The 26340-nt window shown below is 37.8% G+C and overlaps 1 protein-coding gene across 8 annotated transcripts in view; it reads right to left on the bottom strand.

Annotated features, from left to right (window-relative positions):
* The window catches only part of ANKS1B (ankyrin repeat and sterile alpha motif domain containing 1B), a 448571-nt gene that overhangs the window by 205172 nt on the left and 217059 nt on the right, over window positions 1–26340 (bottom strand). For all 8 annotated transcript variants that reach the window (XM_063322734.1, XM_063322727.1, XM_063322733.1 and 5 more), the window contains 2 exons: window positions 21791–22374; window positions 19717–19789 (listed from right to left, as the gene is read on the bottom strand). In XM_063322734.1, coding sequence (XP_063178804.1) covers window positions 19717–19789; window positions 21791–22374 — 657 coding nt within the window. The remainder of the gene's footprint in view (window positions 1–19716; window positions 19790–21790; window positions 22375–26340) is intronic.

The following is a 26340-nucleotide window of genomic DNA, read 5'->3' as shown; positions in this document are numbered from 1 at the left end:
ATGGTAACATGTATCATCATACAGCAAGACTGAGATGCAGTTAGTCTTTCTATATTCTTATTTTGTATTTTAAATGAATAAGTTTGGGGGGATAATTTATTTCTAAAGAAAACAGGAAAATCACACCGTATTATATAGCATCATAATAGCCATGACTTCAGTCAGATTTAAATCTTTCGCCCACAGAACAGAAATACAAGATGCAACCTGCTGAATTGCAAGAATTAGTTAAGAACAGATGGATGTTTCACTGTGAGACCACAGGATTGACTGCGTTGGATCACACCACAGCTTCATCTAGCTTCAGCCATTCACCAGCTTCATTCACAGTGGCTACTACTAGATGCCTACAGAAGAGCATAAGAATAAGATGGACATGCAGTGATCCTTTCCTAGCACTCTCCCAGTTTCCAGCAATTTGCAGATCAAAGCCTTTCTGAAAGAGAAATGTCATTATGCTTAATAGTCCTTCATGGATTTTTGTGCCATAGTTTTATCTAATTTTGGAGGAAAAGTAGACATTTTGGTGGTTGATTAAACATGCTGGGAGAAAGAGGATTGCAGGCAGAGCTGGATTCATCTTCCACCCTCCCTCTGTAACTCTGTTCAATGGGAAATGGAGGAGATGGAGGGAATGTGATTCTTTGCCTTTTGGATGCCACCACAAGGGTAATAGGTTACTGTAACCTTGTATTGCACTCTGTAAAGATACAGTTAAGATGCAATTAGAATTTAGCTGCTTTTTCCCCCCCTTCATGAGCACTGAAGGAGCTCCTACTGCTGAAGGCAGTGGTAAGCAGGTGATCTGAAGCCAAATCTCAGTGGATCCCCGCTACACTATGAAATTATTCTATCTAATACAAATTCCTTTGGCAGGACAAAGTGCTTTCAGGTGCCTGTCATTTTTTCAGGAATCGTATTCACATCCAACATGTAAATGTACATCCTTATTCTGGCTTCAATAACGTTTTCTGAAAAAAAGGAGTTAGTTTCTTAGAGCAATTTCTGTGCTTGCCTGAGGAACTTTTACAGGATAATAGTAACACTACACTTACCACCTATGAGTAATCATTTTCACTGGTTTTGTCTAGCAGGAAAAAGAAACTTGAAAATTTACATGACACCATGACCAATCAAAATATTTTGTTTAGTTCAGTGAAGGTTTTAGACTACCATGAAAAACTACAATACTAACTGTATATATATAAATGTATAATACATAGTCTTGCTAAAAATACAATGCAAGCCCAACCCTTTATGCTATAATTCCTGGCACCATAAAAACAAATTTATGTAATTTCAAATTTGAGCAAATCTTTGTACAGCTCTGAGCTAAGCAGCACTGGACTACCAAACAAGCAGAATGGTTAACAGAGATATATTTGAAGAAACTGTTCAAAAAAGGTTTGGCAGAATACACTCCACGGAGATATCTCAAGAAGTTAAATACAGCCATGGAATAAATGGCAGCCATAATTTCATAGGTTTGGTAACTGCTGCGAGGTCCTGTGGAGAGCTGTGGAAACAAGAGGCCTGTACTGACACTGCAGTAAACTGTCATATCTTTGAAATTACGAATCTTGAAAGATTACAAGATGTAATGTTAAGGTTTTCTCCTGGAGGTATTTTTCAAATCAGATTCCACCTGAGACAGTGTAGCACTTTGTCTTCTGTTTTCTTTTGCCTAGTTGGGCTCAGAGGCTCCCTTGCCCCCGATGCACCATATTTTAGAGTGATCTCCTCCTTTGAACCGATCAGACGAATTCCCTTCTTCCTGTTCTTTCTAGCTTCATTTTATAATTCCTTTACTTTTATCTTACTTCTACTTATTCTCTTTGTAAGTTATGATCATTTGCTCTTTTGTCATCCTTCATCTGCAGCTACAACAATCTGTTGTTTTACATCTACCTCTTTCCTTTTACTTATTTTTTTTCTCCCACTTCCCCTTTCAAGCCTTTTAGAACAAGTAAAAATGTTCATTTAAAAATTAAATTACTGATCTGAGATTAAATTATCCCCTGAGATTTGTCTAGAGTTGAGACTAGGTTGGATTTAGGTATTTGAAGTAATTCTAACTTAACTTCACCAGTTTTATAGATTAGATACAGGACAACATCTGCTACATGCATTAGCTCTTCAACATTTACCACCAGCTAATTGTAAAGATGATACTCTAAATCTGTACTGGACAAAATATGTTTAAATGGGAGCAAACTTAACTTGAAGCTCTTTACTAAAGAATAACACTGAACTACCCCTTACCTATTTTTTTCTTAGAATACTCAAAATCTCAGAAAATAATAATATATAAATCAATCAGACACAATTTACCACATTTCACTAATATGATAAGACAAAAATCATAATAATGAGTAAAAGCCAGAGGTGTCAGGGCCCTGAGGGCACCAATGGAGTCTTGCTGTCCATCCCCAACATCTTCTCAGGCCTCCCCCCACCCTGTCCATGGCCCAGGACCCCATTTCAGTTCAGCCTGGGGCCATCAGTCCCTGCCCCAGCAATGCCACAGCAGTGCCAGTCTCCGGGTCCTGCTTCTGGTCCTACCTAATGGATGGATGCTGGACCTACACTGTAGGTAGTTTGTCTCCTGGATGGACCCCTCAGACATACACAGGGGCTTTTTTCCGGTCTGATCTTCAGCCCTGACTCCTTCATGGACTATGAACCCTTGTTACAGCTTTGTCTCCATTTCTGTCTCTAACCCAATCTCCTTTTGCTCCTGGCTGGTCTCCCTCAACGGACATTGGACTTAAGTCACCTCTCAGGGGCCTGTCTACGGCAGATGGAGCCTCTTACCAGTACCTGGCTCTGCCCACTGGACCCCATGGGACTGCACCCCCTGTGTGAGGGTACAGCTCACTGCCATTAGGGAACAACTGGTCATCTCTGTTCCCTAACAAAAAGTCAGGTTCTCAATAGGAACTTGCTTTGTTACATAAAAACTCTCTATTAACCACCTTCTGTAATGTTTGTTCGCTGCTAACACAGGCTCTGCAACACCAAAAGAAAACTGCAGCATCTTTCAATGAATAATAAAGACGTTACTTGAGTGGGTGGCATGCTGGCACAGCTCTGGCAACTCACCGGACTGTTTGCATATGGATGAGGTTATATAAACCCTGTTCATCCTCTCTGTGATCTCCCTCATGACGACTGTTTGACTCCCCCTCTTCTAGAGAAGGAACTCTGAACTGGCCTTCCCTGCCCACAGATGGAGCCTGGGATCCTGTTTCAGGAATCTGTGTTGATGTCTACAGGCAGTGCAAACACCTCTCATGGCTTTTTACTTAGTCCTGCATGGCTTTTTGTTTTAGAAATTGGAACGATAGAAATGCAACTTTCCAGGCAAGTTTAATAAACTGTACTCCAGGCATCATTCCTTCCGTCATTCCTTTGTCAAGGCTAATGGATCTCAGCAAGAGCTCGAGTGGTCCTACAGGTACAGGTTAGCTGAAAATGTACTCGTCAGCCTGGTTTCACTAATGTTTTGTAACATCTTACTGATTATTTCCTGTACCACAAACAAGATCAAAACTAGAGCTGGTTTAATAACCAAAACCAACACCTACAGTTATTCTCTTAAATTCTGGTCTAGAGCTGCTTAATTACATTCCTTGCTATTTGCTGTTTGAAAACTTCCATGAACACAGATTTTTGCTTGCATAAATTTGAGAAGAATGGCTGGTCTCTATATGAATGCCATATTCATATGCAAATAGGGGGATTTGTGTACTGACAATATAATTTATTCTTTGGAATTATGCTCTATAAAGCATTTCAAATAGCTTACCAGAAAACAGAAGTAGTTATAAGTAACTGAGATGGTCCATCATATCCCATAAATAGAAAACCAGTCTAATTGCACAGTTCACAAAAAATATTTATCTAAACTTATGTACAAAGTCATGAATAGTAAATATACTTTAGAAATAGATACCAGAACAATTCACAACTTTACACTAAATGCTATTATTAGCATTTAATGCAAATTCATATTAGCAATCACTCATTTAACCTCATCCATCTCAGATTTGTAATAACGCAATAACCTAAAATAAAAAGCTAAAGGTAGCAGTGGATAAAAGTAGAAAAACAGTTTTGGGAAGTTCCTGGTATCATGGGTTATGAAGTAGGGGTGGTAAGTAGTAAATAGCAAATAATTTTTGAAGGATCTGAAGGCATTCAAATACAATATCTTCCTGAATATAGGGCAATGAAACAAGAAAATAATGATCCTAGTGTTACAATCCTGAACTCAGGTTAACAGTCTGGGTTAGAATGCAAATGAATACACTTTAGTTAGTTCAATATTCTAAATTACTTCATTTTCTGTAGGTGGAACTAAAAATGGAAACAATTCTGTGTGCTGCAAATTCTATAATAAGCCAAAGATTTTTAACTAGCATGTGATGTTCTTGTGATTACTAGAAATGTGAGCTTCCAAGGATCACATCTACTTAAATCTAAAGAGTACTAGATTAAGAAGGAAACATGAGTGAATCAACTGAACTTTCAAGAAACCGTTATTAATTCATTTTTAGTAGACTTAGATCTCTCTATATAATTTATGACAGATAAATTTCATCAGTCTCACTTACCGACATCTCTAACCCTGACATATTTGTAAGAGTACTACCCATATCATTTCATACAGAAGACCACCAAAGATGTGGTACATCAAGAACAAAGTTTTAGACATTTGCCCTTAGTAATCACTTTATGGTTTTAATACAGTCTATTTTAGAAGTTAGGAATATTCTGTTCTCTTTAAAGTATTTCCTGGCCACAGGTTGTGAAAGCCTCATTTTTCATCAGTTACTGTAACTCCACTGAGGTGCTAATTCCTATTCTGCATACTTTTTTAACCTAGTATTGAACTTGATTCTGCTTTAAGGAATAAATGCTGTTCAATTTAGTGTCACCAATTGAACTAACTATTAACATACATGGGTGTAAATGATTACAGAGTTTCAAGGTTCAGATTAAACGGCAAGGAAAAAGCTGAACCTAAGCAACTGACTTCTAAAACTCTCAAGTAATCTTATTGTTACTTTCATGTCATTTATCATGGCTTGAAAAAAATATCTCTTAACCTTTGGGATTACAGTAGGATGATTATGAGGGCACTATAGAATGAGGACACCATTAGCTTGTCACTTTTAGGCACACCAACAAACACTCTGGCATTAACTTTGTGAAATCCAGCCAAACCGTCCTTGTGGAGATGACATAGATTATTAGTGCTCCCCCTGGACTGCCATGGTTCAGTGGAGAAACAGGCAAGACCTCAGTCCTACTGGAAATAACTTTGAAAAAATGTTTTAATCCGTTTTTTCAAGTTCCGAAGTCTGCAATCTGGCTTTGTTGATCCTTTTATCTCCTATCTAGATGGGCATAGCTCAGCAATATTCAACCCTATGGTGCAAAAAGATATGGTATGTACATCTCAGTGACTTCAGGGATAGCTCTGACAGAGGAGAGAATTGACCAGGAAGAGGAGATTGCAGCATTAACAATATCAGCCTCAGAAATGTTTTCAAATACTCTTAAGAGTTAGAGACCAATTTACTACCAAATAGAATCCAGGAGGTAATGTGAGTAATATTATTTTTAATCAGCTTTCACAACCAATTAATTCAAGATCTGACTGGTTTTGCTTGCATTAGTGCAATTTTTGTAAGTCTAGGCCATAGATGACTTTTAAAGGGAGAATAACTTTTGCTCACTTAAGAGCGATTTCCTCAGTAATACAGTAATGTATACAGTTCTTAGCATTGTCCCCAAACTTGCTTAAACATCATACTACTACACTTTGCATTTTACTATTAGTTGTCAATATTTCTGAGCTTCACACCCTTGGAAATCAACGAAAATCGTTCTCTGAGTTTTGCATTCTGTGTATTCATACCATTCTGCACTCTGTCTCAAACCAAATGTTATGGGTGTTTATGAATACGGTATAGGTTTACCTCATGCCATATGTACTTATTAACATACATGTCTTCTTTATAACTCAATATCTCTCCCTCCTTCTAAAGGGAATTTTTTTTAATGGGAGAGTATTTTAAAAATACTGAAACAAGCCTCTAAGAACAGTCTTAAGTACACCACTTGAATTTTCACAGATTTGAGTAGTATATTCAAACTGCACTTAAATTGTTCATGTCTATAGTCATATAGATTTCTATTCTAATGGAATTTAACAGTATAATATAAGGATCCAATATCAGGTTAATAACTAAATGAAAGAAGAGATGGTAGGGATTCGGTATGCATTACTCCTCTTTCTGAGATTAAGTCTTTCTACAAAATAAACAAAAAGTATCTTTAGGTCTGACAAACATTTTACTATATGCTCTCCAAGGAAGAACACATCTTTTGCATTAATTCTCTGAGAAAAAAATACAGTTTGGTTACTCAGAAATAACAATACAACTGACCAGACTGACAAGGATTAAACTTTTTCCAAAGAAGAAAATATCAGTGCCAGAACGGGGTTTGAATCTCCTATCCTATTTCACTAGAACTTTACATCTGATGTGACATCACCTCTGAAAAGTCTCAGTATATTAAGTCAGTCAAAATTACATGTTAATCTTCCAATTAAAAGAGAATTTGTAGAAGATTCCTTTGCTCATGCAATCGTATTGCAGAGTATCTAAATTTAGCATGACGAGATCTGATGGTCACAAGTAGACTACATACAAAACTGACAAGAATTAGGCTATACATTTACTCACTGATGAATGTTAATACTTATAATATTATAGTTCCATTTTCTTAAGTTTCTCTGTTTGCTGTCAATCTTCTCTATTCCTTCTAGAAGACATATGCCAGAAATCATTTAGTCAAGTCTGTGAATATAATGATTGAATTGCTTCACCAACAGTTTTGGAAAAAGAAGCCTAATATTGAACAAGAAAAGCATGGACAGAGATAAAAGGCATATGTTGATAGGTACTTACAGGAGAGTAGAAATGTAAAAAGAAAATGCACCAGAGTTAGAGACTACATGGGCAAATATGGTCTGATTAATTACATATTTACTTTATTTTCAGTTTAGCTTGTGTCTTCATTTGTACCAGGTTCTGATTAATTGGTGTATGAAGAGCATATAGCTGAATATTACATTTACGACACTACAGGGTAAAATTTCCCATATAATAGGACCACATGAATAACAGAAAATAAAATAAATGCTTGCAGCTTTTTGCATCCAACTCCCATTGCGTTTATTATAAAACATAGCTAAAAGCTTTACAATTATCCTGCAGTTTGCCTAGTCTTCTGTAAAGTTTGTTTTGGGACTCAATGGATCATTAAAACCGATGCATCTTTATCTCTTGTTTAGGCTTTTACAATGTAGAAGTCAACAAAACATTAATCCAATTATTTGTGATTTCTTCTGTAGAATTTATATGATCTTTGGGCAAGTTCTGTGGCATGCAATGCATTATGACTATCATGTTCTCAGTAAATAAATGCCCAAAGTGTTTCTTCTCCGTAGTTTACATCTATATGGCTTCTGTTCTCCACTATTTTATAATCTAGTCGATTACATATACTTAAATTACTATTAAAATAACTCAAAATGCAGAGATTTGTAAAAGAAATATGAAGATTGGTATGAATATTGCATGAATATAAATACATGTGTGAAAGTATCAGAAGAAACAGTGCTACAAAGGGTTAAAGGTACGGTCTGTATTGATAACCAAGGACACAGCTGGCAGCGGCAAAACAATAAGGAATGTGTTTCTGTCAAGACAAGGAGGAGCATGCTCGGATAAAACAACAGCACAGATGATTTATTGGCAGAAGACCCTACACTACGCAGGAGGGCAGCAACAACATTACAGCACACTGCATGTGATATTCATCTACCTGTTTTGCCAAAAGGAAGACAGACTTTAGCCCTAAAATATCCGAAATAAGGAAGCAAAAACAATGAGCACCACTGAAGTAAACAAAATTTTGGATCAAAATGGCCATACCATAGCAACTGTTAATTCCTAAAGATCTATTCAAAACCCAGTTTGCTATTACTAATCAAAAGGAACCCAAGAGATGCAATGAGAATGCAATAGTCAGCCTTCCACGTCACAAATGACCACGGACAAGCAACTTGGCCACAAATGCAGGGACACCTTGGTGCTTTTGGGTATTGAGTGTGACAGTGACATGCATAAGAGAACGTGAGTGACTGAAAATAGTTTTGCCTGAAACAAGAATCACCTTTGCTTTCCAGAACATCTCATATTGACTTTAGTCATGCAAATTCTCCCCAGCAGTTCTGAGAATGCAGCTTAAAAGTCCATGTTCACTTTGCAGTTGTTAATAATATACAAGGAAGTGCAGAATCAAACCCGAATGTGTGGCTGTGTTCCCTACACTGCAGTCCTAGAACCGATGGTAAAGAGTTCATAGACTTACAGTCTAAAAATTTCAAACTGCATATGCATTTCCTATTGAGGAGGCATCAAACAGCACTGGGAGCAGAGACCAGCTGCTGGAGCTGTCTCCTCTCACCGGGTCCCTCTCCTATCAGCTACAGAGTCAGATTCCCCCTGCCTTTTCTTTTTTTCCTCTTTATGATGCTACAGGTATTTTGGTCTTTCTGCACAGCATATCAGCTTCAATGGGAAAGTGGGAGTTGGGAGGGAAGTGATGGTATCCTTATTTTACAGTCTGGCTGTTGTGGTTGGCTATTGCAAAATGAGAGTTGTGGGTTCGAAACTATAAGCTTAAGAGGTCTCCCACTTTGTGAGAGAGTACACAGCTCATTTTTATTAAAGTCTATGAATCAAATCTCAAAGTGCTCCGTTTAACCACACGGAGATGTAAAAAGGGGGAAGTAACTGCTGCAAACCAGACGCTAAATTACAATTAAAATATATACTTTCAAGTATATAACTTACCACTGTGAAAACTGCCTTATGCCAACATGCCTACACATACCTAATTAAAATTCTGCCTTAATTAAGTACTTACATTTTATCTGTTTTCTGCCTTTGGAGAGGGAGGATATTAACAGTTTTGGAGAAAGACCACTTTGCCAAAACTGCAACCATATGGCAGGAAACAGAAAAGGGCCAGCCTAACGAGGCTTCATTTGTTAAAAGAAAGTTTGACTTCTGAATGAAATTTTAGCATTTATAGGCATAATCATACTAGGGAAGATGAAGGCTTCATGTCTGAGTAGTGGCAGTGGAACAGATGGAAGAAATAGAGGAGCTGAGCATGTAGCCTCTGGCTGTCAAAGGTCTGCATAATTTCCTTTACATGTTATATCTGAACAGGGCATAACATGAACTCCTACTTCTCTCATTGAGCTTTTCTGGCTGTGGCCCCACCTGATTCCATCTTTTCCTAGTCTGCTGAAATTATATCTGTTTTACTTTCCCAATCTTTGTGCTCAAACTCATGTCCCTTGCAAATCTGGAGAGTTAAATTTCTTGCAATTTTCCCCACACTGTGAAGGAGTCATTGATAACAAGAGCCTTGGTCATACCAGTAGAGAAGCCAAAATAAACAAAGAAAATAACTTTTGTATGATGATCGCCTACAACTTTCATCCTAATATGAAAGATCAGAGAAAGTACACTACAAAATGTATTCTAACACAGTGTGCCATGACCTACTGTCCATCTGGCATTAAATATGTACCACATGACATAGAAACATGCATATGTAGTGGATGCATCCAGAAGCAATAAAGTCTTGTTTGTGGAAAAGCTTGATGTAAATGGAGTTGTAGAGTTTATTCTGAATACAGCAAAACCCACTGTAGCTCTGCTACTTTCAAATGAGATATAGCTCATGTGAAGTCAACTCGGGCACAGCTGTCAGTGTTCCAGAGTCCTGGTTTCAAAGTTGCTGTAGAAGGGACAATTCGTGGGTCTCTCTGAAGTTGTAGACATGATAATACATACTGCTAACGTAAATATTTCTGAAGATTTGCTAGCTCCCTTGAAAGAGATTTTTTTTTTAATATGGTATAATTCTCTTGCATATAGCTCTTCCAGTAATAAGTAGCATTAATCTTTGAAAGGCACTCACTCAGGTAGACTCAGTGAGCAGAGTCTGGAGCCTTGATATTGATATTAAGACACAGATGCTGAATGTGATGCTAGGATTATTGCCAAGCATAGGGAAAGGCACTATTCTCACAAAAGGGCAATAAATAAACTTTGTAAGAACCAAATTTGCTAAATGTAGTAAGAAATTTCCTTATTTGAGCTTTAAGAAAAAGGCTTGCCAGTGTACTACATTCTAAGTCAAAAATGCAGTTCAAGAAACTGAAGCATACCTCAGGAAATTGTACCCTGTATTCCTTTAGGTGGAACAGTGAAGGCACTCAAGAATACGTACATGCTCAGCTGACCAAAGAAATTCTCACTATGCACTTGTATGCACACAGCAACTGGACAGTGCATTTATGGATAGCATCCAAAAAAGAATTAATGATCAGCAGAATTATAAAATTGTAAATAACCGTCCATGTGCTAGAACATATTTGTCAGAAGTGGTTCTCTCAAAAGCCCAGCACAGTCCTAAACCGATTGTAGATCAGTAGGTTAGTACCAAGACAAAGGTTTTAGATTTTAGAAGAGTAAAATTCAGCTTGCTCAGAGCTCAATTGGGAGGGATTCTGTGCGAAGCTTCCACGGAGGATAAAGGAGGTAGCAAGCGCTAGGAGTTTTTCAAGAATGTTCTCCTGGAAGCACAAAACCAGTTCATCCCCTTTAAAGGTAAGGGAAGTAGGTAGAGCAAGGGACCCCCTTGGTTTAACTGCACACTTTGGAGTTTGCTCAAAACCAAGAGAGAAGCGTACCAGAGTTGAAAAAGTGGATGAATACCCATTGAGAACTACAAGGGCCAGGGCATGCAGACATGCGGTTAGAAAAGCAAAAGCTCCGCTTGAATTGAAATTGTCCAGAGATGTCAAGAACTTCAAGAAAGGGTTCTTTAGGTACGTAAACAACAACCAGAAACAGAAGGAAAATATTGGCCCACTGTTAAACAGGAGAGGTGAATTAGTCACCAGCAACGCAGAATAGGCAGAGGTTCTCAACACTTTCTTCACCTCTGTCTTTACCAGCACTGTTGGGCCTCAGGCCTTGGGAATAAAAATCCAGGTTGAAGACAGAACCACCGTCAGTGAAAGAAGAGTTGGTATGTGAACTATTAAAGGAGCTCGACCCCTACAAATTGATGGGCCCTTGCAATATCCCCCAAAGGGTGTTAAGAGCTGGCTGATGTCGTTGTGAGGCCGCTCTCCATAATCTTTGAGAAGTCATGGAGATTGGGGGACGTCCCAGAAGACTGGAAGAAATCTAATGTCAACCCCATCTACAAGAAGGGCTTAAAGGAGGATCCAGGAAATTATAGGCCCATCAGTCTTACTTCAGTCCCTTCAATCCCTTACATAACTTCCCCAGAAAAGTTATGGAATGAATCCTCCTGGGGGATATTACAAGTCAAATGAAGCATGTGATTGGGAAAAACCAGCATAGATTCACTAAAGGCAAATCATGCTTGACAAACCTGATCGCCTTCTACAACAAAGCAAGCTACTTGGTTGATGGGGTGAGCAGTGGACATTGTCTATCTGGCTTTCTCCAAGGCTTTTGATACGGCTCCCCACAGCCTCCTCCTAGAGAAACTGACGCGTTATAATCTGGACAAGTGGTCTGTGCAGTGGGTGGGGAACTGGCTGACCAGCCGTACACAGAGGGTGGTGGTAATTATCTCCTTTTCAAACTGGCAACCTGTCACAAGTGGGATTCCGCAGGGATAAACATTGGGCCCAACACTGTTTAATATCTCCATAAGTGATCTGGATGATGGGACCAAGCATACTCTAATGAAGGTTTCTGGTGACGCCAAACAGAGTGGGGAACTGGACACTTTGGAAGGGACAGCCACCCTGCAGGAAGACCTGGATAGGCTGGAAGACTGGGCTCACAAGAACCTTATGAAGTTCAACAAGGACAAGTGTAAGGTCTTGCACCTGGGAAAACGTAATCCAGGAGTGCAGCACAGGCTGAGATCTACGTGGCTGGGGAGCAGCTCTGTGGAAAGGGACCTGGGGGTCCTGGTAGACAACAAGTTCAATGTGAGTGAACAGTGTGCTTCTGTGGCAAAGAAAGCCAACACAGTTCTGGGCTGCATCAACAAGGGCATCAGCAGCAGAGATAAAGAAGCCATTATTCCACTCTACTCAGTGCTTGTCAGGCCACACCTGGAATACTGTGTTCAGTTTTGGTCCCCGCTATACAAAAAAGATGTGGACAGACTGGAGACAGTACAGAGAAGGGCCACAAAGATGATCAAAGGACTGGGAAGCCTGCCATATGAAGAAAGGCTGAGAGAACTGCATTTGTTCAGCCTTGAGAAAAGAAGGCTTAGGGGAGACCTTATCACCACGTTCCAGTATTTAAAGGCGGGCTACAAAGAAGATGGACACTCCCTTTTCACAAGGAGTCAAATGGAAAAGCCGAGAGATAATGGGTACAAGTTACTCCAGGAGAGATTCTGATTGGACACAAAAGGAAAATTTTTCACAAAGAGAATAATCAGCCATTGGAATAAACGCCCCAGTGAAGTGATGGCTTCCCCAACACTGAACACTTTTAAGTTTCAGCTGGACAGGGCCATCTTGTCTAGAGTGTGCTTTTGCCAAGAAAGGTTGGACCAGATGATCTTTGACATCCCTTCCAACCTGGTGTTCTATGATTCAGTGATAGATTATTTTGATATGGAATGATATTCAACAATTATTTTCCTTGTCATTATTTTAATTGCTCTGACTTGAAACAATTCTTGCTTTAATCATGATGATGATATGATACCCGTTACCCATGTTAAAAAAAAAATGTCTCTATGAAGTAGATTATTTCTTGATTATTCCCTTTCAAGTGACTTGCAAGTGTAAGTAAACTCTGAATCACATATCTCTGAACAGCTACTCGGCTCCAACTAACACAGAAATTCTGCTATGCGTGCCTTGAAAGACTTTTTTATTGTAGAAAAAAATTGTTTATAATTAGGAAAAGAAAATATGAAATTTAAGCATTTCTTCTTTTTACCAGAGAAGTGCAGATGGTTGATATTTAAACATATTAGCTTTTCTAAGTCTTTTACAAAATGTATGTTACTAATCAGTGTAAGTATCTACTATGCCAAAAAAGAGACAGCTGTTCCATTTATTAAACTCTACCTTGTAGACAGGTTCCATCTAAATCATGTTATTACAATCATCACAGAATCACTACAAAATATTTACATCATTACAAATACAGGTTGGGCAGAGAATGGCTTGAGAGCAGCCCTGAGGAGAAGGACTTGGGGGTGCTGGTGGACAAGAAGCTCAGCATGAGCAGGCAATGTGCACTTGCAGCCCAGAAAGCCAACCGCATCCTGGGCTGCATCAAAAGAAGCGTGGCCAGCAGGTGGAGGGAGGTGATTCTCCCCCTCTACTCTGCTCTCATGAGACCCCACCTGGAGTATTGCATCCAGCTCTGGAGTCCTCAGCACAGGAAGGACATGGACATGTTGGAGCGGGTCCAGCGGAAGGCCACGAAGATGATCAGAGGGCTGGAGCACCTCTCCTATGCAGACAGGCTGAGAGAGTTGGGGTTGTTCAGCCTGGAGAAGAGAAGGCTCTGGGGAGACCTTATAGCGGCCTTCCAGTACCTAAAGGGGGCCTACAGGAAGGATGGGCAGGGACTCTTTATCAGGGAGTGTAGTGGTAGGACATGAGGTAATGGCTTCAGACTGAAAGAGGGTAGATATCAGGAAGAAATTCTGTACTTTGAGGGTGGTGAGGCACTGGAACAGGCTGCCCAGGGAAGTTGTGGATGCACCATCCCTGGAAGTGTTCAAGGCCAGGCTGGATGGGGCTTTGAGCAACCTGGTCTAGCGGGAGGTGTCCCTGCCCATGGCAGGAGGGTTGGAACTAGATGATCTTTAAGATCCCTTCCAACCTGAACCATTCTATGCTTCTATGCTTAAAATAGACTCACAGTGATTTAAACCAGTGACCTAATCCATTCAATGGATTCAATCCAAGGTCGTTTATACTGCAACCATTATTTTTTTAATTCCAGAAGTTTTTAATTCCAAATATCCAGAAGTCTATAAAATGCTGCTGAATGTAACAGAGGTTATAATCTCCCTAATCTGTTTGAATGCTTCACTATATTGCCTTTATAATTTTGTCCTGGGGAGAAGAGGGGGAGTTTTAGCTAGTTTTAGACAGCTACATCTGAGGAGCTCCTCTAGCTCCCTTTATCAATACTTCCAGCGCCATTTGCCATGCTTCAGACATTCAGATATGATGAACGACACCGAAGAAATGCCTGCTTATCTAACTTGGTATTAGTGACTCAGATGTACTCAATGCAGTCTATACTATGGAAGTCTGAATTTAGACATTAAGAATAAGATTCATCTGTCTGACCTACCATTATTTTCATCAAGCTCATGTTTCCTTAATTTGCTTACAAGAAAAAGACATAAGACAATGTCAAAACCTTAACTGAATTCCATCCACTGCTCTTTCCTTACCTACAAAATCTGGTATCTGCTCCTAGCAGGAATTAGATTGCTTTAATAGGTTTGCTCTTGGAACATCCATGTTGTCTCTTACTTATTTCTTTGCTATTTTCTAGCTACTTTAAGTAGTTTATCTGTTCAGCGACTTTCCTATGAATTGAAAAGAACTCCCCACATTCTCCTTTCTTTCCCCTTTTAAAGATAAGCTCTACATCATTCTCTTTTAGACACAAAATGAAGTTCATTAAATCAATTTGAAGATACCTAATCTATATAACTTGTTCTTTCCGTATCTACAATTGAGGTTCTAGCCCTAGGATTAGCTGTGCATGTCATATGCTCACCGATGACCTTTTCAGTAAACATGTGTGATAAAAAGTCATTGCACATTTTTGTCTTCTCTGCACCTACTATGAGCAGCTTTTCTTTTCCTGTAGTACCTCTTTTAGGTGCCAAAGATTTCTTTGTTCTTCTCCCTATTAATGTACTAATAATTGTGTTATATTAAATTTTCATTTCTCTTGCTATTTGCATCTCACTGAGTGCTTTGGCACTTCTTACTTGCCTGTACATGTGTGTGTTATTCTACCATGCTTAGTAAATAGAGACATTTTCCTCATTAAGTCTAAGGTGAAAGAAAAGATGACAATTTACTGGTCTTTTACACTTTATTTTCTTCACATTGGTGAAGCATGTACTATGGGTTTTAGTAGTGTTCTGTTGAAGAACCCACAGATTTTTTAACTTGCATGCTAGATATTTTTTAAACTAAATTCTCTGAATTTATTGACATCTACCTTCTTGAGACTTTTTTTTTCCTGGCCAGTCTGTCAATGTAATTTCTTTTCCAAGTGCTGTGGTAACTAAAATCTTCCATTCTATCAAGTCCAATGGCTTTGGATACATACCAATAACAAACATGTTCTTTTCTGCTTTCATGGATACCAACAGATATTTAACAGCTCTAACTAATCCTATTTTTGAGATCTCAAAGCAACAACCATATTTTTGAAATACAAGCCAACATTTCCTCTCTTCTTCTTTTTCCCGTTCTTACTGAAGAAGTTATATCCTCTACATGACTGGACTAGTGTAATATATATGATAAATTCTCTACAATGTCAACTTTGTCAGAATCTTCAATTAAGTCTATTCAATTAAGTCTATTCCTCATTAATTCTTCTCTGTTCCTCTTTCTTCTACCATTAGTATACAAACAGCTAAGATGCCTGGCAAATTGACCCATCACTCTGTCTCGCCACTTCTTTAATCCTGTTTTAAATAATCCTGTCTTTCTCAGGGGTTAGACCTATGTCCAATTCGCATTATTTAAAATGAAGATTTTTGTCCTTGCCACACGGTTTTTAATATAAAGTTGTCTTCTCTCAGCATAGAAGCAATGGAGTTACATTTAGGGTGTATCTGACTGATGCTTGACTTGGACACGAGAGGAGAGACCATAATATCTCATGAATCATCATCCTCTTTATCCATCACAACAGAGCCTTATAAGGGCTTTTGATTTGCTTAGGATCATTCTTGGCAGTATCACTAGTATTCTTTATCACGTGCTAGTCATTGGTAGAACCCTTTGCAACTTGGCAAATTTGGACTCTTGTGATGAAACACACAAGCCATAATGAAAGCGCCAGGTGGTGCAGGTGTCTCTCTCCACATCACCTTGAGTAGAAGGTTGCTAACAAGCACCACCTTTTATTTCCTCTTGGTAATAGAGGCTTTGTATTCCTTGGGATGGTGTATTTTTTGTCTGTTATCACTGAGATTAGTTCTTACCTGCTCCCTGGTCAGCACTCCTCCTTTGGATTTTAGTGGTAAGCTAGTCAGATGTTGAACGCTACTTGCCCTCAGAGGACATCAGCAGCCATCTTCCTCTCTGTAGTTTCAAGTTTACTCCTCCAGTACCCTGTACTGCTGTGAAACTGAAAGCTCTGATTCAATTTTTTTATTTCTGAATGCATGCTGTGGATGAAGTCCTCATGGCCATACTCAGCCAGTTTTGATTCCCTCCTTTCACTGCTCCTCTAATTGCTTCTTAACAGATTCCCCTGGAGACCTAAAAGAAGTCTTTCCAGATTTCACCAGTAGGAAAATATGGGCTAAAGTTCCTGTAAATCCATTCAAGGATTTAATCACAAGATGTCATCATTGTCTAATTTTAAATATAGCTATTGAATTATCAGTGTATGGCATATTTCCTCTCAAATGTTTTTTACTGAGAATGAGATACTATATAGTATAAAAAGCTCTTCATGCCTGGTAGATTAGGAATACTTGTGCTTATATTGAATATGGTTTTGTTTTTACTAAGAGTTCATGAAAAAACTGAAGTATAATATGAAGGACAGAACTAAGTAAACATTAAAACGAAGGATTCCATATCAAGGTACATTTGCTATTCAGTATTATCAGAAATTTTACCATTTGCTAAAAAGTTATTAGACAAGAAAAGTGAGGTTTCCTGAATATAGTGCTCAATAATCTAGATGCTTTCAGTTCAACACTAAGAGAAATCTCTATGTACATTAAATACATTATTTTTAATCTCTACTGGATAATCTTTTTACACATATATTCAAGTAAAACTAACAAAACTCATATATTTATATATAAACTGATGAAGTATTTCAAAATGATATTACCTGATACCATACTACTAAATTTTTATTCTTAAGCATAGGCCAGATCTTTGTATTTGGCTGTGTTATGCCTAGTACAGAGCCACGAAGGAGAAGAGAGAAGGTGAAAGAGAAGTTCTGAGAAGGAATTTATGTTCTCAGTACTGCCAATGCTTGGGCAGATAAAACTCTAACTAAACACATAGGGATCCAGACAGTGCCAGCTTCTGTAAGTAATTAGACAGGGGCTATACGAGGCACCTCTGAGGAACACTGAGGCACCTGAGACACTGCTTGCCAATGAATTATAAGAGCTTATATAGAAGAAGCACACACATAAAAACGTTGATTTGCTGCAGAAAAGTTCAAAGCAACGCCTTCACTGGGGCCAAAGACCCATCAAAAAAATCTCTTGGGTTGTATTATCAGCAAAAAACCCCCGTATATTGCCTTCTTGTAGTTAATAAATGGCAATTAACACAAGCTAAAATCTTAAGTAAAAGACCAGTAAAATCTGTTGTTAAATATATAAATACCACTGTAATAAGGCTCCACTTGATTGGTTACTCCAGTCTGCTAACTGTGAGAAACAGACTCCTAATTTTCTGCTAGATAACCCTGTTATTTTGTTAATAAAAAAATAAGAATATAGTTGACATATATCATGTTTGATATAATGCCTTTGATGCATTTCATATTATAATAGATCCCTTTGCTTTGCTGCCTAAACTGTGTTTGACTGGACCTGGAAAAAGCATAAAGGAATGAAAAGTGGAATGAAAAATATAGACAGCTCTATAGCAGAAAGAAATGCCTTTATTGCAGTCTGCATGTACAGCAAAATTAATTAAATTTAAAGAAAAGTTGCTGTATTTTGATTAAGAGTACATAGCTTCATTCTTCATTAAGAGCAAAATCAGATTATCGTTCATAAACTAGCTAAAAACCATTAAGGAGCTGATAGACAAGAAAGAATGTTGGTTTGCAGGAAGCTGCATACCAAATAGAAAAAAAGTTGGGACTCAGAGTCCCCTCTGGGAAAAGAAGCAGCGAAGAAAAGAGTAGATCTCCTGCCAACTGAAAGAGCTGAAGAACCAAATGCCACATTCGAATGCCAAGAAAAATAATGCATGCAGTAGACACAAAATGACAAGAGCTGTGAGATATTTTCTGATCTTAAAAGAAAAAAGAAGGAAAAGAAAAGCAGTGGTCAGACACAGGAAGGGGTAGAGTAGTACTTAGACATCAACAAGTTATGCAAATTTGCATATGCATACTGTTGCTTTTGTTTCGTTTTCATAGCTCTTACTTGCTGTGCAACTTCTTAACGGTAGCCTGATTTTACACTTGGTGCCTGTGTACTACCATGATAAAAAATAATAAGCAGCAAATCCTAATATCTTCAGAAATTATCAACTATCTACTAATGCAGAGTTTCCTTACGAATAATTCTCCCTTGCAAAACTGCAAGTTTCAGAAACAAAAAACAGCCTGCCAGGACAACATGCCTAGCGCTTTTCATGATATTGCCCCTTACTCTTTTAGAAAAAAATAATCTGAATCTTCTTGCTTTATCTGCAATTATATTTGTATTCAAACCAGCTATTTTCTCTTTTTCCTAGATTCCCTTCTCACTGTCCAGCTGCTGTTACATCAACTTTATTTAATTGATAAAACACGGTTTTGTCTTATACAGATATAATCCTCCATGAAACGGACGGTTGTAAAAATACTTTAAAAAAAAAAATTTTAAGCGATAAGGTATATAGTCTCCTGCCTAATACATAAACCCAAGTAATTGTATGCAATTGCTAGCAGGGACGTACCAGTACAGGTGAGTTAACATAGCTTTGCCTCAAGACCAAATTCTTCAGACATACAAGTCAGTTTTCTTGCCATGAGATAGGAAGAAGACATAGCAAAATACTTTCACAACTCTTATCAGCACAGTTGCGCAGGTTTATGCTGACGCGACAACAGACAGACTAGTCATGACTTAGAGTTCTTAGAATTCACCGTGGTGGGGAAGGTTTGCAAATTTTCCCATCATTGCTAACACCAGTCACTGGCTGTCAGCAACATTTTCAGCCCTGTGCCAAATATTTGCTCGAAGCAGCATTAGATAACACGACGCTTTAAAAAGTGTCAGCAGCTATTGGATTATATATACTCAGGGTCCCATCATTCCAAACAAAAACTCGGCTGAAAAAGATTGGAAAATATCCCTCTAGTAGAAAGGCTTCAGCATGAAGACAGTAATGGAATTTTTTTTCTGGTAAGATTTCAAAACAACCTTAATGACTCCGATATGCTATTTAAAGTAACAGCTCCAGGACACTGGGCCTAATGCATCTCTAACAGTAAACAACATTGATTCTGTTCATGGTTATTCAAATACCTACAAATGATTTCAACACAGTGGGTTACTTAGCAATATCTTATCCACAGTTTCCCTATAGAGAGTTAAATCAAAATTAAACAGCAGTTAGTTGTTTTTACTTACTTTTAGTGTGATCATTCATCTCCCCCAGTCCAGTATTAATTCCGGCATCTATTGAACTCATGATTTTATCAATCTACAAAAGAGAGAACAGTGAAAACAATTGATTGGCCCTATCTTTTTTATTTTATTGTAGTTTTCATGCATAAATTTATGGCATTAGTACTCTCATTAGGAAAACAACAATCACGATTGCAAAATGCAAAAATCAAAGGTAGACACTTAATTTCTCCAATTTGATCTTTATTTTGCAACATTTCTACACTAGCAAAAACTAAAGCTTCAGACTAGTATTTCTTTTTCTACAGTACAGTTCTTCTCATACTAATGACTCATCATATAGGTATTTCTCGTTCTTTGAAACTACTTTATCATATTTCAATATATAAATACTAAGGAGAAAAATGCATATATTAAAGCATATGACAGAATGGATTTTAATTTTATAGGCTCATGTCATTTAAGGTCTATTTAAGCAATAACATTAATGCATAAGAATATTGTTTTGTGTGTTATCAAGTAATAAAGCAATTGCTCAATTATGATTTCCAGAGAATTTCCTAGCTCCTTTTTTTCCACCTGCCCCAAGGCCACTGAATAAGTATGAAACCTCAGAACGATACTGTTTGTAAAACAGCACTACATTGATCCCAAAACTCATTTGCACATTTCCAAATTACATTGAACTTGCTATTTAAAAACTATTATACCTATTTTATTTTCCAAAGGAACAGGACGAAACAAAAAGTGAATCAAAAGGCTGATGTCTAAGAAGGCAGACACAGAGAACCAGGTTTTACTGAGCTTAATAATAGGACTATTAGGAAAACTGTCTCCTTTCTAAAAACTATGTATTAGTCACTAGTGACAGGAGAAAACCTGGGAACTACGTCAGAATCTGCAGATTTAGACTTCGTACTTTTTTTTTTTTTTTATAAACTACATTTTTCTTCCTCTTAAGAACAATCAGAACAATCAAGCCTTGATGTTCCCCTAAAAGGAAAACTCGGACCTGATTAGTTTCAGGATTTTGTAACAATGTATCCAAGTTATTAAGATCAAAACCTGATCCTAAGTAAGTTTCCACTGAGAAAGTATCTCCTTCACAACAAAAATTACCTTCAGATGCCCTACCAAATCAGACATTTAGATGAGCTGGAAATCTTTTTCTATAAAAATAATCAATCACACAAACAATCTCTGTGTGCTTTCTGAAATAAAATGTCACTCTCTAGATACATATATCTCCCCATAGCAGTTATTTTAAAGATAAATCCTTGTGTGTCTGTAATAGCAGTAAAGATTTAAACATTTCCCACTCGTAATTCACCTCAGTAAGATGGGAACTTTTGTGTCTACGAAGAATCATTTACATTCTTGAAATGTAGCACAGGACACGCAAAAAAATCCCCAAAAAACTTAATGTGTGTAAAAATTATTTTAAATTTAGCGCCAAAACTAAAACGAAGTCTTTTGTATGAGCAAACGTGAGCTACAAACTCAGTGTGGAAATTTCTTTTAGTAGTCACAAATTCATTGTAGCTGTAAGTGTATTCCCACTTCACACAGGAGTCAGGTATATTGTGTACAGCGACTATATACCAGTTAGGGGATATGTTACACAGGGAGGGTTTGTGGAATGCATGATCAACCCAAACAACTTAAACTCTCCGTTACTGCCATTTTCTCTTGCCTTTTGCTAGCAGGCATTGCCGCGGTAGGAAATAATCAAATATGTAAATAATGGGCATAGCTACAACGAATTTTACCAATTTTATTAGTGTCGGTGGTGAGGGCTTTAGCAGAAAATAATTTCAATGTCGTAACAAATTGTTGAATTACTTCTGGTTAACTTCATTCACTATGGAAACAATAGACTTAATTAAGTGTGCAGCGTTTTGAACGGAAGTGCATTGCATTTTGTGCCAGCTGTCAAACTACGATGCACTATGACATACCCCCTGAGGATTTGTGATGTGGATGATGCACTTTTTATTCCATCTCTGAAACTGAGAACGGTAACAGCATTTTCGCAATACCATATATTTGCTCGTACTTAAAACTGAACAAAACTTACTTCTTCCCATTCTGATGTGAAAGAAGGTGTTCTCTCCGAATTCCCTTTGGAGCACTGTTGGTTTGGTGTGGGTTCACTCCAGTTGCTTCTTGCTTTTTTGTCATTTGGTGGATGGGTGATAAGATTAGAATCGGATTTCGAAACATTTTTGCACAAATGCATTTCGAGCAAAGTCTTTGGTAAAGATCGTATTCTCCCAAGCGTGCACGCTCGCTCCACAAATCCCCCAGTGGTAATAACCCATTGTTCACTTATCCTTGCTGACGTGCCAACCAATGTATGATTTTCTACTGGTTTAGGTTTAGTATGAAATATGGTTCTGTTTACAACTGGTGGCTTTTTTTTCTTCACTGGAGGATCAGTGTTGCTCTCTTTCCGTAGCTGTATCTGCTGCACTGTGCTCTTGCTCAAGACGCTTTTCTCTGGTGGCCCGCTGCACTGGTTGGCTTTGCTGTACAGCTGGAGTGGATTATCAGGTGGGTCACACGCAGGTGACGATCCATGAAGTAAACCTGCAAACTGTTCAGCAGGGTGTCCTTCAGGAAGCTCACTTTCAGTGGATGTTTCTCCCTGGCAAAGATGCTCTGAAATCAGAAAGTACCTTGTAAAAAAACCAGGATGACAGAATACTGCAAACAACAAAACCCTTACTCTCCGCAAAATGACTTTTGTATTGGCTGCTTGGTTCTTTCTTACGTACAGAAACAAAGACACTTATGCCATGAATTGATTTATTAGTCTCTTAAAAAATAATTCTCTCCTTAAACTTGACTATTGTATCCTGGCTGGTTATTTTATCTTGACTGGTTGAAAAACAGCCAAAAGCACTCAGTGCCACACATTAATCCCAGGAAAAACTAATTTATAAAATAAAATAGGTCATTGCTATTCCATCAACTTGATGGTGTCTCTTTTAATTTGTTATCGAGTTGAAATGTGTTCATATTATCCGGTTAGATGAATTAGCTAGTTAGTTTGTAGGTAGTAAAACACATGAAGAACCAGTATTGTCAGGAGTATTGTTAGTAATATTTCTTTTATAGTCATTATAATAATAGTGAATTTACACTATGATGCCTTTTTACTGATAGCCTCTAAAGAATAGATCTGAGTGTTTTATTTCTGGGAACTTGTGAGAATAGATTCAGAGTAATAGTAACCATTGAAAAAAAAAATAGAAAATCAAGTCCTTCTAAAACAAGTTTTATATGCAATTTAGCACGCACACACAAAAAAAGAACTGCAGAAAAGTGCACTTTTGGCACACTTCAGAGTAGATTATTAGAAATTTATAGCTCTTTTTATGCCTGTTGCTGTTAGGACTAGGAGAAAAAACTAAGAGACTTTTTTCTACCCGTGCTGTCTCATTTAAAGTGTTGGTGTGAATAACATCACTCTACCCCGTGGCATTAAGTTAGCATATTCTAGTCAGAATAACTGTGACCCCACTAACAGTTGCATCTCTATAACTAATTCACTGAAGATAAATACATCCATCTCATTCCTGCTAGAATTTTTATGTTCATGTGTAGACTGTAACTGTAGGACTGTATGCACAGCAATAGCTACCAGGAAGGAGTCGAACATACCATCATGCAATAATTTGCAAAGAAATTGAGTGGTTTCCCCCTATTTGCTAAAATATCTGCCTGTAAAAAAAGCCCACAAATCTCAAAATATCACTTCTAAAATAAGGCAGTATTTGATTACATGAATGATAGCAGAAAAATTTTGGTGTGTACTTCAAAACGCCATCAGCTCTTTTACTAGCCAATCACTTAAAAATGTAAAATTACATGTTTTTCTTTATTTGTTAAAATAGCATGATAAAATTCTAATCAAGAACAGGAATGCAACCTAAGAAAATCTACTTCTTTGGGAAAAAACTGACTAGAATATACACTTAAGACATTTTGCAACTAAAAAGATGTGGGTTGTTATGGCAAAAGGTTGAACGTGGGATGTGACAGAGCTTAAGAAATCAATAACGCCAGAGAAATTGGTTTGGGGCGGGGGGGAAAACAGGGAAAAGGAGGGCATGGGACATTTTCACTTTCGTTGATTTCTGAAAGTTGCTGAATTAATTGTATGTCTGCAATTTTGAAGGTGAACTTAAAATGAAAAATAAATGATACAAATAATGATTGTCTTTGTTTTTTTCCCTTACATGAAAAAATCAGTAGCTGGGATTCTGCTCCAGATGAAGGCATCTCATTTCCAAAATTTACATGGGGAAGAAGTTTGTAAGCTCCCACCATAGTCAGAGGTCATGTTGATAAAGTGGATATTTAGGATCAGTGGATCCCAAAGGGTGATGCCACTCAGTGTACGTTGTGGCTGGTCAGCTGAATAACTCCCTGTACTCTCTTAACTGTACTGACTAGGCTACCAATGACTATAATGGGAGACGATATCCAGTTTGCATTCAGATACCTACATTTAGATGTCTTAATCATGACCTGAATCCTATTCTCCTGTTCCAGAGATAAGTCTTAAAACTGCCTATGGAACTCACTTAAGAGATAAATGTTTTTATCAGGACAAAGTAAGAAAGAAGAATAAATCATGAAAAAGAAAAGCTTACAGACACCTGGATTGCAAGGATTTCACTAGTATCTGCATTATCTTCATTAATATCTTTGCTATGTATGCTATTAAATAAAACTGTCCAACAACTGTTAGATCTAAAGGAATCACTAGACTCATGTCCTTTAAACTAAACTCTCCTTCGTCTCAAGACAGAGTTGGCTCATCCAAACAATTACTGGGAATGTCCTCTGGCCCCAGCTAAAACTTGCGCTATGTCTGGCTACTGTCTGGGTGGGTGGTATTTGGTATTGGCCAAACCTCGCCAAAACCCACACAACAGTTTAACAGTACAGACTGCCAAGCACCAATGTTGTCTCGTGCCCTGATTTTCTTCACTTTACTACTGTAGACAAAATATGTTGTTTCTGAGAACTCCCATTTTTCTGTGATCAGTAAATATACGTAGTTACCAATAGAAGGGGGCTGTGTGTGTCTCACTTTCTAGCAGTGGAGCAGTGACAGAATATCAAAACATTACTTTTGGTTATTTTGCTAGTTGAAGTAGCAGAAGTTTGCAATGGATTCAAAGATTCTAAGTGTATTGTATGAACCTTTTCAGCTTGATCTTTCAGTACAGTTATTGTATTGTGCATATATAAATATATATATTCTACTGTAGGTCTAACTTTCATCTTCAAAATACCCAGGGCATCAAGACGTACACATACACACTTTAAGGAAGTCAGGGAAGATGAAAACGAAGGTTGCCTGTGCAACCTTTCCGCTTATGTGTTAGCAGTGCTATATTTCACCTTTTAAATGACCACCTACTATTTTTCAGAAAAACCCTTCCTGTGTCATTTAGTGTTCAGAATGAAGTTTGCTCAGTGAAGGAGAAGCTCTTCAACATTTTTTCTTCTCCTTGTTCAAAAATAGTGGTGTTATTACCTATTTACTTTGCAGCATTTAAATTCTTCTTGGGATATCAAATTTTCAGAACCTCCTCAGATTTTTTATGATGCTCACTATCTAAGGGGTTCACAAATACGAATTCATGTATCTTTACAAGGTGAGGCTGTAATGTTATAACATCCTAATTAGATAAACTGGAGATAAGGCACAAGGAGATAATGCTGAAAACATCCACAAATTTTGGGCATCCAATTTGAAATTCTTTAAAATACGCTTTTTCCCCCCCCCTCATATAACACAGAATATTTTCAAAGCATAGTTGCTTTTGACTTCAGTAGTTCTATAAGTCAGACCCCTAATGTCTCAAATTCAGCATTCAAAAAAAAAAAAAGAAAAAAGAATGCTGTTAATGACTACTTGGATAAAGTTTGGTCTGTCTTGATCAGCATAACAAAAGCTCTGGCAGAGACAGACCTTCCCTGTGTGGTGTTCAGCTGCCTCAGCTGTCAGTTCTTTTCTTTGATACCTTTTGCTTTAACTAAGAGCTTTATTATATGACAAAGAAGGCAAGCACAGATCTCACAGCTATGCCTTCTTTACCCCGTGATTTTGAGCACAGCAAACCGCATCTATACCGGGCAATGAAAAATACTGGGGTTGTCAGGAAAAAATAGTATATGGTCATGATACAGGTTAAGAAGCATTGCATCCCGTACTGTAGCCCTGTGAGTGGGGACAACAGGTGGAGAAGTTCAAGCTCCTGGATTGAATCCCAATGGAGAGAAGGTTTCTGCTTGTGACACTATTTTTTTTTTCCTTTTGCAAGAATATTTAGTTTTGTAATCTTAAGACAAAGCCAAGATAAAGAGACCTTGCTTCCTCATCAAATACTGCTTTTCTGACCACCTTACCTTTTTACCTAGAAATAGTATCCCAAATACCAAAACATAAACAGATGTCATTTCTACAGATCTTTGGTGTTATTACAAGTGCACATACAGCTTACCCATCTGAGTGGATTACTTCTGAAAATCACTGTGATACTGCCATATCTGTGTTGCATGGAAAACATTTACGTTCAGAACTACAAATAAAATCAGTTCTGCCAT

The sequence above is a fragment of the Chroicocephalus ridibundus genome, chromosome 1 (genome assembly GCF_963924245.1).
Source record: "Chroicocephalus ridibundus chromosome 1, bChrRid1.1, whole genome shotgun sequence".
In the NCBI taxonomy this organism is placed as follows: domain Eukaryota; kingdom Metazoa; phylum Chordata; class Aves; order Charadriiformes; family Laridae; genus Chroicocephalus; species Chroicocephalus ridibundus.
The sequence above is the reverse complement of the archived record's forward strand: the minus strand, read 5'-3'. Positions and strand labels throughout refer to the sequence as shown.